Here is a 21,729-nt window from a genome sequence, read left to right on the forward strand (position 1 = left end):
AAAAAAATACGATACCACTCCAAAATTTTTTTAAATCAGCATCTCTCCATGTATGGCAGCCATTCCATTCCAGTGTCTGTTGAATTCCAACACAGGCACACCTCATTCTACTTCATGAGGTACTGATTTGCTGATCACCTGAACTGAATCTTATTTAACAAAGAAAAGTATAAAAACCACTGCTGTCGTCATCACTATCCTCTTACAATAGGACCAGCTGGATGGCAAAAACAGTGCTAGTTGTACCTCAAAAGTAATTGGAATTTAAAAAAATAACTATTGACCATACCAAAAGAGTTGGAAAGAAAAGTTTTGAGTGAGGAAAAGAAGGGTTCAATTCTGGCTTTACTGGCAGAGGGATACAGTGAGCATCACGTTGCTTCCATCCTTAAAATTTCAAAGACGGCGGTTCATAAGAACAAGGTCAAGCAGCAGACATTGGGGACAACAAAGCTGCAGACTGGCAGAGGGTGAAAACGACTTTCCACTGACCGGGATGACCGCCAACTCATTCGAATGTCACTCAACAACCGTAGGATGACATCAAGTGACCTACAAAAAAGAATGTCTGTAAACAGATATATACAGACATATATACATGCAAAAAAATGGCATGAGTCCTGCAGACTGCAGTATAACAAAACAAAACAAAACTTCAGAGGGCTGAAAAGCGAAACACACCATGATGATGACCCAGAAACCCACAAGTTCACCCGTCAGAGCATTGAACGTGAAACTCATTCAACAGAGACATGCTTATTCTGTGGCAAATCTGCAGTAAGAGATGCTCTGTGTAATGCATCAACATTCGAACTTGACATTCGTGTGAGGCAGTGTGCCCTCAAACTACAGGACAAACACCTCCTCTCCAAACTCAGTGTTGGAGATCTCATTGCCCAAGAGGCTAAGTACCATGCTCAGTGTCTTGCCTCTGTACAATAAAGTGAGCGACACAAAGGCACAATAATCTAATGTAGGCACTGTTAATCATGGAATTACATTTGCTGGACTTGTTGCTTATATTGAGGAAGTGCGCATGGACAATATGGTTACACCAGTGTTCAAGCTAACAGACTTGCTCTCTGACCGCACTAGCAGCCTTGAATCAGCCAATCAGGCACGCAATCAGCTGTTCACCCAGAAAGGTGGAGACATTGAAGGACTCCCTTCAACACAAGCAGCACTGATTCAGCACACAAAGAGGGCTGCCGACCAAACTGGTCACTGCTGGGGATAGATGATGGTTGCAGTCCCAGAACTCCCATCCCCAGGTGACTAGGGGTGGAAGAAGAAGGACACAGGTGGATGGGAAGTTCACTGGACCACACTGCCAGAAGCTACCCAGGCCTGTCGAGAACTCGTATACTGTGGTGGTAAAAAGGGGTGCAGAGGACAGTGCAAATGTGTCAAGGCAGCACTTCAGTGCACTGCCCTTTGCCACTGTGGTGGACTGTGTTCTCAAAACTAACATTACATTTCATTGAAAACCTGTAATATTACCATGGAAGGCCTTACCTGGTTAATAATGGAAGGACTGTCGTAGACTTGCCCTCACCACTAACATGTCAAACAACAATGGGACATGCACTATTGATTTTCAAGATACAGCATAATCTCATGAACTGTGTGCTCATATAAATAAATTACCAAATTTTATAAAGGTAACATTGCGAAGACTGCATTGTACTCTCATGAATATGTCAGTTTCAAAACGTGTACATGTATAACTCCAATATTAAATGCGTTTATAATTTTACTATTATTTATTTCCCTGAAAGCTCGATATATGTAGTTGGGTAGTTGTTAGAGTAGTTAGAGCATGTTGTAAATAGTACCACTGCATTCCTCATCCTTGAAAATGTACGATTAGCCACCAGAATCAATATCTTAGGTAGTCTTGAACCTGAGCTACTGGTAAAATAACAACCGGTGGTGGCCATTTTGGCCACAGGACAATTCTGCGAAGATATAGCTAAATATCTTCCTTCGGGCATGCTCTAACAGTGTGCCAAAGCTCATGCTTGTATCATCAAAGGCACAATCCATTCCCATATCTGCCGGACTAGATAATGATGTTTGATAAATATTTCTTCACTTTTCACTTGTAAACATGATATTATTACCTTGAAATAGCCCTGTATCGGTTGTGCCAAATTATCAATCCATCACAGAAGTGTTTATGAAATTGTAAGATTATCACATGGACAATATTACACACAGGCTTCAAGTTTTGCCGACTCGATCCACTCAAAGGCAGCTGTGCAGGCTCTCTAAAACGCTTCTTCTTCAACAGCAGCAGCCAGAATTGTGAGGTGTTCAACTACAGTGGTTGTGGAGGCAACGACAACAATTTTGGCAATGCTGCCTCCTGCAGTCGTCTCTGCGGACAAGGTGAGACAGTGCCTGTCTGCTTTATATGGATCTCTCATTCTGCTCCTTGTTTGTTACCTCCACCACCGAAGGTGTCAGAGGTTATGTTTTCACCCCTGTCTGTCTGTTTATTATCTTGCCAAAACGAAGTTTTTGCAAGATATGTTAGTCAGCTTGTATGTTTTTTTTTTTTGTTTTTTTTTAGTCTGTAATCACGTATAAAAAATTCTGCAGAGCACAGTTATCATTGGAAATTTTTGTAACTTCGCATATCAGAGGCCTATAGAGGTCCCTTTTAGCGCACAACATTTTGAAGGTCAAGGTCAAAGGTCAAGGTCAATTTGTCGCAAATCAGGGGAGTCGACGAAACCCTTATTTTTTGAGTAATTTTAATCGAATCGTCTCCAAACTTTATGGGAATGTAGTATATGGTCTGTCGCTCAGCTGATTAGTTTTTGGTGGCGATTGGCCTTGACCTTCATGGTTAGCGCCTGAGGTCAAACATATTTGACCCCAAGGTCAAATTTTCAAGCTTTAGGAACCATATCGTGTAGTACCTCAAATTGAACACCTCGATGAGTGCTTTCTAGATATGTCAAGCTTGATACATTATGACGTCATTTGGTGACGTTATGAGGCAAATGCATATTTTTCATGGTTACTTTGTAGAACGATTCTCATGGGAATCTCTCGTAGGCAGATATTCCTCAAGGAGTCGCTCCTGGTGGATAGCAGCTCTGTTCACCTCAGTGTGACCTTAAAGAAGTCACACATGGTCACCCTTTGGCAAGATACGGGTCACCCTACGGGTGACATTGGTTTTTTATTTTTCTGTTAACAGGATATCTCAAAAAGTTATGGATGAATTCGGATGAATTTTGGTGGACAGGTTGGGTGTGTGACGAGGAAGAATTCGTTTGATTTTGGTGAAGATGTGGATCCGGATATGAATATGAGTTGTTGTTGTTGTTTTTTAAAGTGATTCTTCACCATTGAGAGAAAAACAATATATCGCATATTTCAAAAAGTTGTGGATGAGTTGTAACAAAAGTTGGTGAGGTGGAACAATTGGAACAAGCAGTATCTCCCTCCTCCCCCCTCCTCCTCCATACAAACACACACACACACACACACACACACACACACACTTCTAATTAATGGTACAGTATCGGCACCAAAAAAAGGAAATAAAACTACGCCACTAAGGCACCAAAATACAGGATTCAAACAGACCATGTGTATATCATGTGAGGACTTGAGGCAGGTACGAGCTGATCTTGGGCTGGGGTTGTACAGGGCTCGGGCTGCTGTGGCACAGTATGATGTGTGGCTTAAGGAGCGATGTCGACGAGGATGCCAGAACACAAAGGATTGGCAATGAGTGGCGATGTCTATGCTTCTCTCCAAAATCATCCTTCTGTCGGGAGTGATGAAACAGAATGAGTCAGAGAGGTCTTCTCCAAAAGGTCAAATAGTCCAACTCCAAATGGTGCATGAATGCCCTTTCCATCTCTGGGTCCGCCTTTATGGGCAGCATGGCCTGTCATTGGTCGCCTTCTGTCTGTGTGCGGTGCCATCTTCAGGGCCGTCTGGACCGATGGGGCGGTCCCTCGTAAAAGTGTTCTTCCCTTCTTCAGGGCTCCACAGCTCACTATCTTACCATGGCCTGCAGCTCTTGGCCAAAATGCTCAGGTTGGTGTCATGGAAAGCATGAAGCACTGTCTTGGTGCCTTTTGTACCCAAGTCCTCCACTTGGCCTCACCTGTACAAGAGGTTTTACATAATTCAACTTTACCCTGTTCTGCTCTTGGGTTTACAATCACCACCTCCTCGGTGTAAGTTTTACCATATGACTTATCCCCGACAGATACCTAATACAAGAGTAATTATATCCTTCTCGAAATTATGGTCCATGCTATATTCTGACCACATTCTAGCTATGGATCTCTATCCCAACCCCCCCCCCCCCACCCTGCCATTTATAATATTCAATTATCTAATGAAATATATTAACAACGAACATTACATTCTATGAACTAGTGCAAATTATATGGTCACACAAGTAAACACAGATGATAAACCCTTCACTTCAATGCAATAAGTAATCATAAAAATAACTTTGCATTGCTCTGTCAGCTCCTGGAAGAAGTTGGTTCTTGAAGCTCTCAGTCTCCCGATCAGTCCTCGTCGCCAACTATGGTGTACGATGTGCAGTGGAACACGAGAAGCAAGAGTGTTAGCATCAACTCCGCTTTATTGCGCGTCCCGATGTACATTCCTGCCACCCCTTGCGGGCGAGTCATGATATACGAAAACCCAATCACGTGATACAGCACACTAACCACTCCTAGGCTAAGTACATAACAAAGCTAGCCTCCAAAGCCAGCAGCAGACTGCATATCCTTCATTCCAAGTCTTTTAAAAAATAATCTGAATTACTACTGACAGTCTACAAGGCATTTATCTCTATCTCAAAACAGCACTGGTCTCTTTTATGGGCTTGAGCCCCAGCATCACATCTATCTCTTTTGCAATCTGTGACATCCAAAGCACTCAACTTTATTGGCATTTCTCACAATGATACTGAAGCACAAGGCCTGCTGTGCTAACATTGTACATTAGTTATTGGCATCTCTGTTTTTACCACCTCTCCTCTCCGGTCTTACTCCATCTGCTCTCAGCCATTGACCCTCCCTAGCTCCTCCAGGATGCACTCTTTCTTCCAATAATCACCACCTGGTGAAACCCACAAAATCCAGGCTCCCTTCACACCTCCACTCTTTTGTTCCTCTTTTTTTGACATTAATAAAACTGCTTTCCTGTGACTGTTCAATCCATTTCCTTCCTCCTGGGCTTCAAGCAGTTCATGTACTACCACCCCATGTCATCATTCATCATTACCTGCAAACTTTTCTACCCTCATTAACCTGACCTAACTCAAACCTCTTACTTGCAGGTAACCCCCCTTTTCTCTCTCCTCTTTTTCTCTTCAATCATTATTATCCTTGTTGAGTCAAAATGTGGCCCCATTGCCCGACTGTCAGTTTATTGTCATTACACCATCTGTCATTTCACTCTTCGATGAGCCTCGATCTTGGATTGAAAAGGTCTCTGCACAGAGAAATATGCACATTCAAACACAACATTATGTTACTGACGTTTTTTGTTCAGATCATAAATGAAAGTGCATGCTTTTAAAGCAGTGCTATCAGGCTGCAGAGATTAAACAGAGGGGGCTAAATACGGTTTATGGTTGCTCAGGCGAAAGTGAAAACTTTCTCATTTTTAGCAATGCTTTATTACCAACACACCACATCCACAAAGCTTTGTGGTGAGGATGGTAAAGCTGTATGCAGCGAATATTTTTTTTTAAAGGCCGTCATTCCAGCCGGAACCCTATCACTCTCAACCACATGCAGCGGCATGTAGATGTCCCGAGCCAGCCAGCCCCAACACATGATATCTTTGACTATTTCCAACTTTCACTGCCTCCACCTCAGTCTCAACACACTCCAACTGCTCTCTCCACATCACTGTACAGATTTTGTTGGAAAATTGCTGACACCATAATTGCCGAATTAGTGCCAGACAATTATGAGTTTCAAACTGGTCTCAAAGGCATGGCTTATTTGTGTTTGAAATATATAACCTTCCAAACTGTGACAGAATCCCCCCCCCCGCCCCCATTCCCTCCCCTCACTTATCTTCTGACTTTGACATCATTGAAACATAAGTGTATCTACTCTTTACTACCTGTAAATTCAATCACATATGCTGGATCAAAACAATGAGTGGCACAAATGCTTGCCTACCTACCCGAACAGAAGACAATGTGGGATTTTTTTTGATTCACTAACTAATGCTAGAAAATGGTTCCCCAGCTCAATGCCCAGTCTATGCAACTAACTGTCAATGAATCACCAATCTGACAGTTTATAGGTGGGACAATAATCTAACCCAACAAGACAGCTCAAATATAAGTGCAATACCATTGCACCATCATACATACATACATACATACATACATACGAGTACATACATACACACATGGTGACCCCAAAAGAGTGGACCCTGGGAAAAGTTTAATAACTTTCAAAGTATTCATTTAATCTCTTTCGTTTTTCAGTTCTGAACTGAGTTCCAGGAGAGTGTATCTGCCAAGTTTCTTGAATCTGTGACATTCACACGCACATTGTGAACACCTGATGAAAGGTCGTTTTCTAGAGAAAACTATCTGCACATCAATTCGTTCTTACAGAAAAGGCACCTGTTCTGCACACATGTTGCAACAAGGAAAGCACTCAGCAAATCACAAAATTCAAAGGTTTGTGAAATAAATTTAGACACATGGCACAGTCTTGAATATGAATTCACCAAACAGAGGAGGCCACTCTGGACGACCAAAATCAGGAAGGTCACCTGAGAATATTGCTGCCGTTGATCACTCGGTCACCCGCAGTGTCCAAAAATATATTTGGCACGAGTCAAGAGCTCAACATCAGCAAAAAAGGCTTGAGGGGAATTCTGATAACAGTGCATACAAGTAATCAATAACTTTACTTGATGTGTGGCCCTCTACATCGAGTGAAACAGTGCCCATTTGGAGCATATCATCACACATCTCTGCTGACAGTTATTTATATATATATATATATATATATATATATATATATATATATATATATATATATATATATATTGTTACGGTTGTGGAAATTCACAGAAAACTATTCAGGTTCTTTAGATCAGTTATGTCGATAAGTGCGTGTTCAGATTAGATTTCCCCACCGATGTTTAACAGGAATTATTCGTGCGCATGGCTGTGCATCTTCAGTTAGCCATTATTCTGTTCTATCTTTTATTTAAAACAAAACAATGCAACTTCCACCTCGAAATGACGGTTGCAGCTCAACTCCCACCTCGAAATGACGGTTGGGGCGTGTCCCTCAGAACGGAGAGAAGCCCTCCCCCCTCCCCCCCCACACCCCGCGTGCCAGGAATGGTGGGGCAAGACAGGCGGGCGTTAAAAAAAAGGACTGCGCATTCGCTCGGGAGAGAAAAACAGAGTGAGAGAGAACGGAGGCTGAGAGAAAAACAGAGTGAGAGAGAACTGAGGCGGACAGAGCACGTTCGCTCGTGTGAGAGAGAACGGAGGCTGAGAGAGAACAGAGGCGGACAGAGCAAACGGAGGCTGACAGAGAATGGGAACTGGTGGAGTCCAGTCGGGTGCGGGTGGACACGGCAAGGGTCGCCGAGTCAGAACCCAGCGAGCCACCACGAAGGTGGCATGTAACCTGCATGGCCTCTCCGAGCCTTGCGGCCATCCCGGCTCCGAGGAACATTCAAGGTCCATGGGCCTGGTCCTTTTCCCTTTCTTTTCTGGGGTTTTTGAATGGAAGTCTGTGGTGCCTTTTCCTATAAGTTGAACTGATTAAGTGCATGTAAATAATAATAGACAACAGCTGTAGGGTCTTTTTATGCTCGTGTCCTGTCCCTTTCCCCCATTGCTTCATTGCCTGAATACTTGTGAATAAATGTGCTTGTGTGAATATTCACCTGTTCGTTGCGTCCCTTCCTCCATTGAGCTGACAAAATTGCGTTCGGAATAAATAGCTGGTTGTTAATACTGATAAACTGATCGGGTCCAACGGGGCTTCGCGATAATACACTGCTCGGTATTCGCAGAACGGAGCGAGCTGCTTAGGTGGCTCGTTTCCAAGCAGGTCCCGTTGATGTACAACCTCTCGGTAGTCTGCCCGCATGAATAATTAGGTAAATCGACAATTTGGTGATCGGACCCTGTAACGCGCGGGTAGAGTACTGACAAGGCTGTGGTGTGCTTAAAAACACGCCTGTAGCTGGATTCCGGCGTTGATCCGGAAAGCTACGACTGATAGCCACGGTCGGTGGGTGCGTGGCTGCGATTCAGCTAAAAGCGGTTGCTCGCACGCTGGGGTGGCGGAAATCCACAACAATATATTTATATTTATATATATATATATATGTATGTATATATATATATATGTATATATATATATGTATATATATATATATATATATGTATATATATATGTATATATATATATATATATATATATATATATATATATATATATATATATATATACACACGAGTAACTACAACCCATCGCTTCACACTCATTTTGGGCTCTATCTCGACCAGATGGCACTTGCCTTCTGGTTTTTTTTGGCTTGCATTGGTGGGAACAATTGTTTGGGTGGCAGACAGGCTTTTGTTCTTTGCAGATTATGCAGTTTTACCATGTGAGACATAATCTGCAGCTGATGTTCACCATTACAGCCAGAGGGTGCTAATGCCATATACATGCAAGAAAAACTTTGCCAGGTTAATCTGGGTCAAAGTTTAAACCATTTTTAATGTACAATTTAGATTCTCAAGGTTGAGATGACAAATCCAGTTTCACTGCTTTTAGTTTGTTGTAATATTTATAATATGCCTTTTCCTAAACCATGAATATGCAATGCTGTATTTTATTATAATTGTTATTGTTTATGATGTGCAGGGTTACCAAGTCAGCTCATTCGATCATTCCCATCACCGAGAAAAAGGGTAGCAGTGGCACGGATCTGGCAGGCAGGTGCACATGGATAATGAGTGAGGACCTGCAGTTGCAGCATTGTACATGCTGCCCACTAATAAAAGATATTTTCGTTTTTTTTTCCTGTTGAGTGTGGTTTCTACTATTAATATAGGTGGCGTTTAATTTGCTAGTTCATGTGCAGATCGCATTATTACTGTGTAAGTCGCTTCGTATTGTACTTTATTCCTGGATCAATTGCTGAATGAGACATGTACTTCAATGTACTTTAAAATACTGTCAGGATTATTGTTTTAGTTGCTGCAATACATCTTCATTCCTGTAACCATCTATAAATTATAATACATTTCACAGAGGATCATTAAAATAAATTCATTAATGAGCATTTGCATTTTTTTTTCCCTTGACAGGAGCGAGGCTCATGGGAGAGCACTGTAGAACTGACAGTTGGATGACATCAAGGGAATGAACGAACGGGAAAAGAGAGGAGGGGAGGAGGGAGGAAACATTCAAACTAGTGAGTAAGATGGTTGGGTTCGGTAAGGTTGGTTATATGATCATGTGGCTTCATATTTAAAGTTCAATGTATAAGGTGTTGTTCAGCGAGGGATGACGGAACAAAATCAGGCAAACTGTATAAGGTGTTGGTCATTGAAATAAACATGGAAGCGTATTGGAGTAAACAAGAGGTTTTTAGAGTAAATGAGAATTGTAACCTTTTTAAAAAAAAAAAACGGGTTCAGGGCTTTCAAAATGATAGAATGCTATTGAGGCTTTTTGCGCATGCACTGTGAAAACATTTCCGGAGACTCGGTTCTGCTCAGCGGGAACTCTTAACCTGGCATTGCCAGCGCAAAATCTGTAATTTAAATTGTATTTTTAACATAATTTTCAGCATTTGGATGAAAGATCCACCAGCAAAATCAGCAAAATCTACCAAAATCACAAATCACTGCTCACCTTCACTCTTTCATTTTTCTTTTTTCCTGCCTTTGGAATAAACTCCCACACTCTCTTCAATCCCATTCTTCCCTCCAGGCCTTCAAAACAGCTGTTCACCACCACATTTTATCTTCCCCCATCCAAAACCTCGATCTTTTCTACCCCCGTTAATCCACCCCAAACCCACCTCCTTCAAATTCCCTGCTTTCCTTCCTGAAAGTCCCTGTAGTGTCCATCTTGTATACCCCGTATTCTCCGCCCCATCCCTCTCCCTTCCACAGATCTCCTAATGTCTCTGTTCCCCACTGCTTTGTCCTTCCCTCTCCCACCCCTCTTGTCTCATTGCACCCTTGCTGTGCGTTGTGTGTTCGCTCTCATATGAGCCTCGTCAATGTATACAAAGAAAAAAGAGAGGCAATATAATTATTCTGTTCCTGAATGCAAATCACTCACAAGATTATGTGGAATACTAAAAATATTGGTGGATGAGAGGCGTTGAGTTTATACCATTTCCTGTTAGTACAAGCGAACGGTGCCAGGGGATATAACACACACACACACACACACACACACACACACACACACACACACACACACACACACACACACACACACACGGATGGACGCTTCTCCTTTTACCAACATGTGCAGAAATCTCGTATAATTTATCTTGTGGCCCCGGAACCAAACAAAACAAGAAAAAGAGCAATCAAAGATTGCAGACTCTCGCCAGGACTTGTTTTATGTGGTGTTTGTGTAGTTTTTGTGGTGTATTTTGCGTGGCATTTGTGTACTGGTGCTACGTAATTAATGAGACATAATTAGAACTGTCACTTAATAACTGCTCACAGTGATGCCGGGTACCAAGATGTCTCGCTTTGATGCAACCCTGCTTTGATTGTACACCTGACCCTGACCCATGACGTTTTTTTATTATTATTCAATTGAATTCAGAATTGGATTAAAATAAATTCAATTCAAATCAAATGGAAGACCAAATAGGTGCAGTCCTGCATTGGAGTCATCAGAAGGAATCCAAACAAGCAAAAAGCAAAGATGAAGTCATCAGGAGGAACCTGGATGGGATTCCCATTTTAGCTGTTACTCCTCCACCCTCAAACTCATCTAGGATCAGCCTTATTCAAGAGCCTTTTTTCTTATTTAGAGCCTGATTCAAAAAATAATAAAAACGAACCCAGATCAAAAAAAATAAATAATATTGGCTGCCAGACCATGTGTCTGAACAAGTTGAAATTTAAAATATGTATTCCCACATCACCACTAGATTATAATTATGAAGTTTCACGTTTGGATTGATTAAATGGTTCCAGAGAAAATATTTAATATTTTTCTTCAATCCAATATGGCTGCCAAACCATGTGACCTATGACGTCAAATGTGTGAACCTCTTGCTCCTCATGAATAGGTGGTCATAAATGTAAAGTTTCACCTCAATTTGTTCAGCCACTTCAAAGAAAATTTTTGAAGGTTTTTTTATATTTTAAACAATCTGGCTGCTGAATCACGTGACCAATGACATCATCAAATTTTTTTCTGTGGACCATTTTACGTCCATACTGTGGACCAAAATTTTCATACTGATCAGATGTAGCATTCTACATACGCAATTATGACGTTATGGCGAAGGCACCTATGACATCATAAAAAAATCGCATTTTTTTCTCCCATGAGGAGTGCTTACTATATGCGAAATTTCAATTTTTTCCGTAGTGCGGTTTCACAGATGCAGAAGTCCAAAAATTTTCTGTTTTTTTTCCAACATGGCTGCCACACCATGTGATTTTTTTTGGATGAAAGATGTCATAATTTGTCTCTAATTATCTCTGGGAATAATGTCATAATTATCATGAAAACATGTTACATGCGTAGTTGCACCAATGATGAAAATTTTGTCTCAATCCAACAAGTGGTTCCAGAAAAAAAAACACGAAAGTTCTGTGTGGACAAACAAACAAACAAACGGACACAACTGCAACACCCTCTCCCTTGGCGAGAGTAAATATATAAATATATATATATATATATATATATATATATATATATATATATATATATATATATATATATATATATATATATATATATCGAGTTTTTCTCACGGCTCCCACTCCCACTGCCCCTCCCCCCCCCCCCTTTCCTCATGCCAAACATGATTAAGAGTAAATATCATCATTTATTTGCATTGTCAACTCCCACATATTTCCTTCCCATCGGTGTTAAGAAACACCCAAACCAGATACGGTGTCTCCATCCGGGAAGTTTGCCTAAATGTTGGTAATGACGGCATCATCTTTCCAATTGCAGACATCCATTAAATAAATAACAAAGCCTGCCATGTTCATACAAGGTAATCCCACAAGGTTAAAAGTCCATTCACTGACAGTGATGATCGGGGAGATCAGGGGAGAACGTGCCCATCCACAGGTCTTGCAGGGGCACACATCGTCGGGAGTTTTTTTTGCAGTTCGGGCTTCAAGATATCAACCTTTTGGTTGAGTTGATCAGAAAGTTCTCCAAATCTTTCGTTTTTTCAGCTTATTTTTGAGTTACCTTAGATGAAATCCTTATCTGGCACGCACGAGATACATTCCCTGCCGTGATGGCCACTGTTGCTAGGGGTTTATGCACATGCTCGCTGAGCATTCTGGGGTGGATTATGTCATTTTGAAAGTGGCATATTGATCATCATTGCATTTTCAGAGGAAACGAGTTTTGTGTTTTTTTTAAGTAAAAGAGGAATTTTGAACATTTTTCCCGTAAATAAGCAGTGGCAAATATTTTGGGGAAAATAGCATTGGAACTGTGGGTTTTTGTTTTCAATGAACAATGCAAGAATCATTGAATATTTGTGTAATGACAAATGAGCGATGAGATGAAAGTTTGAGTATTATTGATGGGATAGAGTATTGAGTCAGTGTTCATTTAACATTATGCAAGTCGCTGATTTGTTCATCGACAATTGGCTGGTATCGGTGAGTAAATAAGAACAGAACCGTATCCTGGGCCGGGTTGTTATTAAACATTTTCTTTTTGAACGAAACATGAACCCCATAAACGAACCCAAATAAAGGCACCCTGGTGATGATGCATCGTTATAGTGATCAATTCATTCTTCGGTGGAAATTTTTTTTGCATTTTGTAATGTGTTCCATTCCATTATTTCAACACACATGGTGCAAGCTTTGTGTACTCGGCTGAGAGCCCGGATCGTCCCTTCTGTCCTCTCAGGTAGTTGAAAGATTTGATGTTGAAAACCTCACTGGGATGCGTGATGCGCTGTTTTTCAAGAAACATGCACAGAAAAAAAAAAAGTTTTCACAACAGCCTTCATGTTCAAACCACCAACACTGTCAGGCAGAACTTCAAATCGTCCCAGCATCTGTCAAACCTTCGTTGCGCACCACCCCCGCCTCCGTACCTCTGCCTCCACCCTTCCCTCGCATCTCCCCACCACGACCTCCGAGTAAGCATTCTAGTGAGGGATGACGGAACAAAACCCAGGGGAACTGAGCTTTCGGAACCAGTCCTGTGCAGTGCGTGGACTCAGTTAGCCCATGGTCACTGCGGTCGACTGGAACATATCAAATCCATCATGTGTGCCCTTTGTCCAGAGGGTCGCATCGAGGCAGGAGGTTAGCTCAACACAGATCAGCCAGCTCACCGCTGAACCGAGCTTCACGGTGGAGATCTGCAACAGCGAACATCACTCAAGCAGCATACCTTTCTTTGCATGCAAGTGCTGGTGAAGATTCAACGGTCTTTCCTCTCGATTTGGAATTTTCATAAGCTACGGTACGATAAGAAGGTCTCTGCAGACCATGGTAAAATGTGATACTTATGTACGAGCCATGCCCCTCTGGGTTGGTGTCACGCGCGAAGAATCCCGACTTGCTAAACACACTTCATCAGGAGCGACGAGTCACAAACTTGGGAGTCTAACGTTAAATTTGGAAATTTAGAATTCACAGTACAACTTTTTAATCCATTGAAAGTGTTCGTTTGGATAAATTATTATCATTGCATGAAAAATATCTTTATATTAAATGTGCAACTCTGTAGTGCTTTGAAAGGCAATTGTGCTGCGATACCTGTTTCTGGAGCAAATGTGCATCGCGTTACCTTTGTAGGTTAATTTTACTTGGAGGTTGAGCTTTGTCAGCCACTGCTCTCTCCAAGTCACCCTGTAACCTCATTCATATAATATCTCTATCGGAGTTATGCTCTGTGGTGTCCCATTAAGTCTTAATGTACCATCCAGATGCCTGTGCAGGGCAATGCTTGGGAATAATACGAGTTCTCTTTCATGGAACTTCGACACAGGACAGGATGATGTCATTAGACCCATCAAAGCCTGCGCTATAGTTGCCAACATATGGCTGTTCGTCCATACTCAATCCTTTTCAATGGTGAGCATGGAGCAAGGAAGCAAAAATTACTGTTTTAAAGGTCTTTTGTTTGACTCGGTGAGGGTTTGAACCATCTTCCAAACTCTGAGGGGATGCTCTAACAATTACACCACCGAGTCTAGTTTATCGTCTGATATTTATTTTCCGATGATGAAGATTCAAAGTACAACGTTTTAATACTTTAAAAGCTTTGGCATCGATATATTATCATTGCATTATATATCTTTAAACAACACTCAATGTGCAGTTCTGTAGTGCTTAGAAAGGCAATTGTGCTGCGATACTTGTTTCTGGAGCAAATGCACATCGCGATGATATCCTGATGACCTGGATATGTGAATTGATTTTCTCCGATGTTCAAATTTGTGATACTGTTCAGCTATTGCTTGCAGGGACAGCCCTGTGGGGGATTGTGTTCCGAGTGCCACACCGAGTCCTCACCATTGAGAATTGCATTCCTTTTCCGGAATGGGAGGGAGCGAGCTAAATAAAGCGCTATGGGTCCATCGAATATTTTAGTTCATTGTTGCGTGTACATCTCTTACGACCGTTGATTTGTTTTCTTACTTTGTTTACTTTTTGTCCCCTATCCATCCGACAAGGTCGTAGACTGGGGACATTGGAATCAACTCCGTCCGACTGACCACCCACCCATCTGTCCACGTACTTTTGTGTACGCAATGTTTCAAAAACTGTTGAACATTTAGCTTTCATATTTCAGATATCTATTCCTCATGACATTATCTCAATCTAATTATGTCACGACGCTGATTAGCTGTATTTTGCTGTCATGGCAACTATCTCGGTAACTTGGCTTGTGTACGTAATAGTTTTTAAAACGTTCAAAATTTATCTGACATATTACATAGATCCATTCCTCATACCAACCAAAAGGCGGCGGACCTAGAGTACCAGCTCCTTGTTAATATTACCTCGCATCGAATGAAGTTTGTTAAAATTTTGAGAAATAATTTCAAGGTCACTTTGTGGGATGTAATTTGAGGTTAGCTGAGAAGAAGAGACCTTTTGGTGTATCATATACTGCTTTGTGTTCGATCACAGGCTTCTTGGTAATCGTTCATAGATATGGATAGGAATTAAACTTGCCTGTCACAGCTTCATTACCTCTTGTGTGGGGGAATTGCGGAGGAAGGATCAAAAGGTTTACCCTTTTTTTTCTGGAAGCAATCAAAGTTCATGAAAGAGTGAAGTGCGTGACAGAGGGTAAAAAGGCAACAAACTAATGGAGGGGTATGTTGGACATGACGGCGGGGTGAGTAAAAACAGCAACCGACAAGTATGAATGTTTGGTTAATTAGGATCAATGGGGTAGAAAATATTGTCTTGTCTCATTAAAGTAATCCCTTTACCAGCTCTCTCTGGAAACTATAGATGGAATGGGATTGAACTTGCATAACATCAATGACTGAGAGTGCAAGTGAAGAAGTGACAAATTATATGATTGCATCATTCCAATGACATGTGGAGCTCACTCCTGGAAGGCTGTAACAGATAGTGCAATGACTGCTGTGCATGTGCAATGGCTGATTCCAGATCCTTACACTTCTTGGGAAGAATGAAAATTTGAAGGAATCAATTGTAGCTTCTGGTGTGAGATATTTGAGTTGATGATTATATATCCCCCAAAGAATGTGGCAGGTCTAATAACGGTTGGTTATAAAATGTGAACTAGATTGTACAGTCAGACTTTAAAAAACAAACATTGTTCATTGTGTGAGGAGTCGACGTATGTGAAAAGAATCTCATCCCGAATTTGAAACCAGCATTGAGGTTGAGGCGGTTCACCAGTAATCACGATGAACACAGCGGGTGAAAGCTTTTATACTCACCCAAGTACATTTATGGCTGAACTAATATAAAGGATCCAAGCTTCAGCACGGTATTCTGTCTGAGGGCATACCGGACCTTGATATACTCTTATTTTAACTTACAATAGCAATATTGTGGACAGGTATGGAGGGATGGGGAAGAGTAGACCTGATTTTTTTTTTCCATCAAAAGAAAAAGTTTCCAAAACAACTTTTCAAAAAGTTTCAGAGGCAGCAACATGACATTCTATATTGGGAAACACCGACTGCTGGAAATATTTTGTGACATTGGCTGGAAAGTACATCGAAAAGCATGAACATCTGTGCTGAGTACCACTGGGGTCAAATATTACATCTCGATAAAGGTGAAACAACTGTTTTTCAACTCTGTGTAACTTCCTTATTGCTACCTCATATTCAAACATCTAACAATTCCCCTTAACAAAATCAGGACCTCTTGTCCATCACAAAACCCTGCAATAACCACACTCCGAGCATAATGTAAACTATCAAAGCTAAGCATGCTAAATCTTATATCTATTGTGAACCGTAGTTGTCTGTTCGTGCGTTTGTCTGTCTCCCACTTACGGTGGCTGCATCATGCACTGCATTTGAAAAGCTGCTCATTGATTATTTTGCATTTTCATTTCACTTTTCTTGATCCAGTGTAGTCAATCACTTTATTGTCCTTTCCAATGGTATTTAAAATCAACATGGACATCTGGATTAAAGTTGATTTAAGACAGATCATCATGGAGTAAGACACAATTTAAAATAGCAATACTTTGCCCTCTTCTTGGACAAATTCAACCTCCGCCATCAATGTTGCACCACCATTTTGCGGTGGGCTGTATAAGTAGCTCAGGGCTTTGGCTCTGAATGAAATCTAGAGTGCAACATAGTTAACATTTTTGACGTCCATAAAATAATTTAAATTAGATAAACCCAATCTTTTCCCGTCACTGGAGACGGATACAATTGCTTGTTGAATGATAATTCATAGCAGCAATCATCGGGACATTATCACTTTTATTGGTACAAACGCCTTTGCATCTGCATGTCAAATGGCTATGCATGCATCACAACACCCCCTCACCTTCAATTGTACTAAATTCCCAACAAGTTCATGTTTGCAATGAGGACTGACTCTCTAAGGATGTTACATGGACTTGGCTGAGCTGTGAGCTGCTTGGTTTGAGGTGGTTTGCACATTGTCCATGCTAATGATGGAAGCTCTCAGCTGACTTAAACTAGAATATATTTGAGCCTGACCTTTGAGGTTAGCTGGACCTTTGACTCGGTAGTATTCTCATTTTATCTAATGATACTATAACGAAGGAAGCATGAACTTTCATGTTTTGGTGTATTGATCGACGATGTTCCCTGTATTCAATGTTCTTCATCAAATCAATGTTTTCAGTTAAAAAGAGATTCAATGCAGAGGTAACTAGAATGGCACTTGGTGGAGTGCATACCTCCACTAGACTGAATAATTTACAATTCGTAGCCCACTGATAGGACAAGATCTCCATCTGGACCTGAACTAAAACCTAATCAGCTTGTTGTTGTCACCTACCTAATTCATCCACCAATTTTTGTCGTAACCCATCCACAACATTTTGAGATATCGTGCTACATCTCGTTTTTGGCCCAATCTCTCAATGGTGAAGAATCACTTTAAAAATTCTGGTATCCGGATCTTCGGCAAATTCGTCCTTGTCACACCCACAACCTGGCCACCAAGTTTCGTCCGAATCTGTCCATAACGTTTTGAGATATCCTGCTCAGAAAAAGACAAACAAACATAAGTGAATACATAACCTCTGTCCACCTTCATTGGCAGAGGTAAAAAGTTGGATGAAGGCTTTTCAGACAGGACCTTTACAATTGTGACAGTTGACATTGCACCTGCGCATATCTCTTTATGACAAGATATTGTGTCTGCTCTAAGATCTGGGAATGTGACTAAAGCTTCGTTCACTGAGATCGCTTTTCCATGGCCCGAGACCAGAAAATCTAACAATCCAGCAGTTTATTTCTCACACCTCTTGTGCCAGACTAACTCTTCTTTCTTGTGCAAGCATACTAAACCATCAGATATTCACAATGATGTTGGTTGCAGTTTTATACATGATAGGAAATTGCAGTTAAAAAGAGATACAAATAACCCTCACCTCACCTCACCAAATAAACCAAGTAAATTTCCAAGCTTTGTTAAAGATGCTGTCTATTTACGATGTGCACAGTATTTGGTCAGGTTTGGGGGATGGAAATCACTGAAATTTAAATAAAGACAAAGGAAGACCAGTGCAGTGCGGAGTGTGCAAGCATTTAGAGGAGCAATTCCAACCCACGCTTCTTCGTGATCTCCTTCTCAAGAGTGGGCAGGCATTGCTAAAAAAAAAAAAGGTTGCCTGACAATGGAGTACTGCAAGGGTAGCAGTGTAGCAGGTAACAAACCAATTGTTGCATTTAGCGGTCCTGTGTCTTTTATAGACTACAACTTAAATCATGAATATGTATGTATACAAGTCTGAAGACGACAATGGTTTACGAGCGGTATTTGACGATGTAGATTGTTTCAGAAGTCAAGGATGAGACAATGTGATAATTTTTGACCAAGTTATAATTAATTATAGTGGCCTTCAATCAACAGCTGCAAAATGTCGAAAACCCGGTTTCGTTCAACAACTTTCAAAATTTGACCTTTGCATAACCTTTAAAGGTCACAAAACAATGTGGACATTAAAATAAGGAAATAGGATACGTGCTATAGCTTATTGGAGTTAGTTCGTCGAGGAAGGTCGAAAACCCGGTTCGATTCCCACAACTTTGAAAATTTGACCTTTGTGGCCTTTAAAGGTCAAAGGTCAAGGATTATGACCTTTTATGCAAAACTTCCTCTGGAACGTTCCAGGAACAATATAACGTCATATAGGCTACTAGCAGGGATACCCGTGCTCTGCACAGGAATCCCGTGGATGATGGCGGGTCTGAAGGAGTATATGTCACAGTTGATTATAAAATTGTAGAGGCTGCCACCATTATTATTTTTTTTCATCACCACTATAATATTATATTTTCCCCGCCATGTTTTATCTGCAGAAGACTCGAGTTCAAAATGTTAAGATTTATTGCCGCATCAGATAAAAAAAACCATAATGCCTCAACAATGTGAGGCTGATTTCATGTCATCATTTGCGACTTAATTTATACGTCGGGCATAACCCAGCCTGGCCCAGCGTATTTGATTTATTTACGTCTGTTATCCTGATAAAAAAAATTATGTTATATTATGTATACGAAGTTACAACGTACCTACGCCCATAACCATTCTATAAAATATCTACATAGCCCATAACCATTTAATTATAAAATATTATACACATACGCCATACGCCATCACCATTCTATTTATATCTGTAATATGTATATATACAAACCACCACCAACATTTTTTTTATTTCCCACCACCATTTTTATTTTTCACCAGCAACATGTATTTCCTTCATCGCACATCCTATTCCCGTTTATGAAATAACTGAAGAGGCTCAATAATTTTAGTGGAGTGCTCGAGGATAAACAATATTTGATGTCTTCCCCTCTGGGGCCAATATGTATAAAGTCTCCGATGATCCCACTCTGGAGCATCCCACATATAGCTGACCATGGGAAAAGCAAGGAGTGGATAATTCCAGCCCTGCTACTTTCAATGACTGTCCTTGTGCCTTATTGATAGACATCGCAAAGCACAGGCATACAGGAAATTGTAGTCTCTTAAATTCAATCGTTGAATTTGATGGAATGAGTGGAATTCGCGGAACGAATACATCTCCTTTCGCACATCCTGTCATGATAGTGGCCTCAATTACATGTGGTCGTCGTCTTTTCACAATCAGTTTAGTTCCGTTGCAAAGTTTTGGTGCATCGAGATTACGTAATAACATAATTGGGCATCCAACTTTTAACGACAGATTGTATGGAGGCAATCCTGGTAATTCCAATGAGTTTAGAAATTCTGTGGGATAATGTACGGCTTGCTCAGTATCCAGTGTGGTGTCAATAAACTTGTGACTATGTTGTTCGCCTGGAACTACTTGTAATAACTATTGGTTTATTACACGGACTGTTTCATGAAGTGGAGCCAGGATTGTTCTTTCACAGAGCCACTGTTTGTTTTTGTAATTAGTTGCTAAATTGGGATACACATGAGCCTCTAATTCTTCCATAGATGAAAGTATTGTACCACAGTCATCGGGAATAGATATTACACCATTTTTGTTTGGGATTTCACCATTTCCAAGTTTGAGAAGTAATTGTGCGAAATTGCCAGCATCTAAATCACCATATAATTTGACCCTCATATTTGTTGTAAGATGGATAGTTTGTACGAATGTCCAGAGGTATGAAAATTTTATACTGGCTTTCATTCCATCAGCTGGAGTGCCACGGGGTACTACAGGTAAAGTTTGTCTGAAATCGCCAGAAATAACCAGCGTAACTCCACCTATAGACAAGTCTACTCCTCTTAAATCTCGCATAGTTCTATCTAATGCTTCGAATGCATCCTTAGGCGACATCGTACCTTCATCCCAAATTATGAGGTCGCAATTATTCAGCACTTTTGCTGCTTCAGTTTGTTTGCCAATGCCACAAACCAGATATTCCATTGTAGCTAAGTCGAGAGGCAATTTGAAAGCAGAATGCGCTGTGCGGCCACCTGAAAGTAGTATTGCGGCTATACCGGATGAGGCAACGACTAATGCGATCTTTTTCTGGCTCCTCATCTTAGCAAGCAAAAGGTTGAGGACAAATGTTTTGCCAGTACCACCCGGGGCATCCAAGAAAAATATCACACCACTTCCCTCTTGAACCTCTTCAGAAATCAGTTGATATGCATTACTCTGATCCTGTACCAGAAGCGGCTCATTGTCAGAAACAAACTTTGCGAGAGTATCTGTGTTGTAGTTTGTTTCACAGAACCATTCTCTACTGATGGTTGCGCTTTCAGACCTATTAGAAGAGGGAAGTCCCCACTTAGTTAAATCTTTCCCGCTCATGCAGAATACCAAATCTTCAATGTATATCAGAGCCTCATTGAACATATCTGGTGTGTACTGGATGTCCTCTTGGGGATGTTCTCTTTGGACTCTGTTTTTTACATCCTCAGACAGGACCTCTTTGTCAATGTCCCATAGGCTCTTGGGATCTGACATCTCACACGCAGTTATCATAATAGCAAATAGATACCTCATGGTCGATGGGGATTGAGAAACAGTTGCCTCTTCAAGCGTGGCGTTCCAATGGGCATCGTCTTCTAGGAGTCCGAGGAGATTGCAAGCCTCACGGAATGTGCTGCAAATTTGCCCGTCCACTGTTCTCAGGTCGATGAAACTCACTGGACCTCGTTTCACATGCAGGAGGAGGCGGACGCAGAAACACTCAAAATTATTGGGATGTACTGTGTACACTCGACCCAATGCGTCAGATTTGTAAATACTGGGATATCCTGGAACTTCTGAACCTTGCTTCCTCCTGTTCCAACGTTTCTGACTCGAGTTCCAAGTGAAATACGTTGGC

The 21,729-nt window shown here is 41.1% G+C and overlaps 2 protein-coding genes and 1 long non-coding RNA gene across 12 annotated transcripts in view; 2 read left to right on the top strand and 1 right to left on the bottom strand.

Annotated features, from left to right (window-relative positions):
- LOC147029500 (tissue factor pathway inhibitor 2-like) overlaps positions 1–9,336 on the top strand; it is a 68,745-nt gene extending 59,409 nt beyond the window's left edge. Inside the window, exons 4-5 of one of the 3 annotated variants that reach the window (XM_085872557.1) lie at positions 2,221–2,391; positions 8,916–9,336. In XM_085872557.1, coding sequence (XP_085728683.1) covers positions 2,221–2,391; positions 8,916–9,004 — 260 coding nt within the window. In that variant the 3' untranslated portion in view covers positions 9,005–9,336. The remainder of the gene's footprint in view (positions 1–2,220; positions 2,392–8,915) is intronic. The other 2 variants (XM_085872558.1, XM_085872559.1) reach the window with 2 other exon arrangements.
- LOC147029501 (uncharacterized) lies at positions 49–10,500 on the bottom strand. Of its 2 annotated transcripts, XR_015055928.1 has the most exons (4): positions 9,912–10,500; positions 6,790–6,894; positions 1,138–1,365; positions 49–552 (listed from the first exon to the last, which is right to left on the bottom strand). It is a non-coding gene; the product is annotated as an uncharacterized LOC147029501 (long non-coding RNA). The 2 variants fall into 2 exon arrangements; XR_015055927.1 differs by having other exon boundaries at positions 49–1,365.
- Positions 10,501–13,371: 2,871 nt separating this feature from the next.
- The window catches only part of LOC147029502 (calcitonin gene-related peptide type 1 receptor-like), a 170,165-nt gene continuing 161,807 nt past the window's right edge, over positions 13,372–21,729 (top strand). The window contains exons 1-2 of one of the 7 annotated variants that reach the window (XM_085872563.1): positions 13,375–13,706; positions 14,923–14,993. Coding sequence is in view for 3 of the 7 variants with exons in the window: in XM_085872565.1 (XP_085728691.1) it covers positions 13,645–13,706 (62 nt within the window). In the remaining 4 variants the exon portion in view is untranslated. Of the gene's footprint in view, positions 13,707–14,922; positions 14,994–21,729 lie in introns of all 7 variants that reach the window. The other 6 variants (XM_085872564.1, XM_085872565.1, XM_085872560.1 and 3 more) reach the window with 6 other exon arrangements.

Source organism: Eptatretus burgeri, chromosome 3 (genome assembly GCF_056783735.1).
Source record: "Eptatretus burgeri isolate ZD-2024b chromosome 3, Ebu_testis_v1, whole genome shotgun sequence".
Lineage (NCBI taxonomy): Eukaryota > Metazoa > Chordata > Myxini > Myxiniformes > Myxinidae > Eptatretus > Eptatretus burgeri.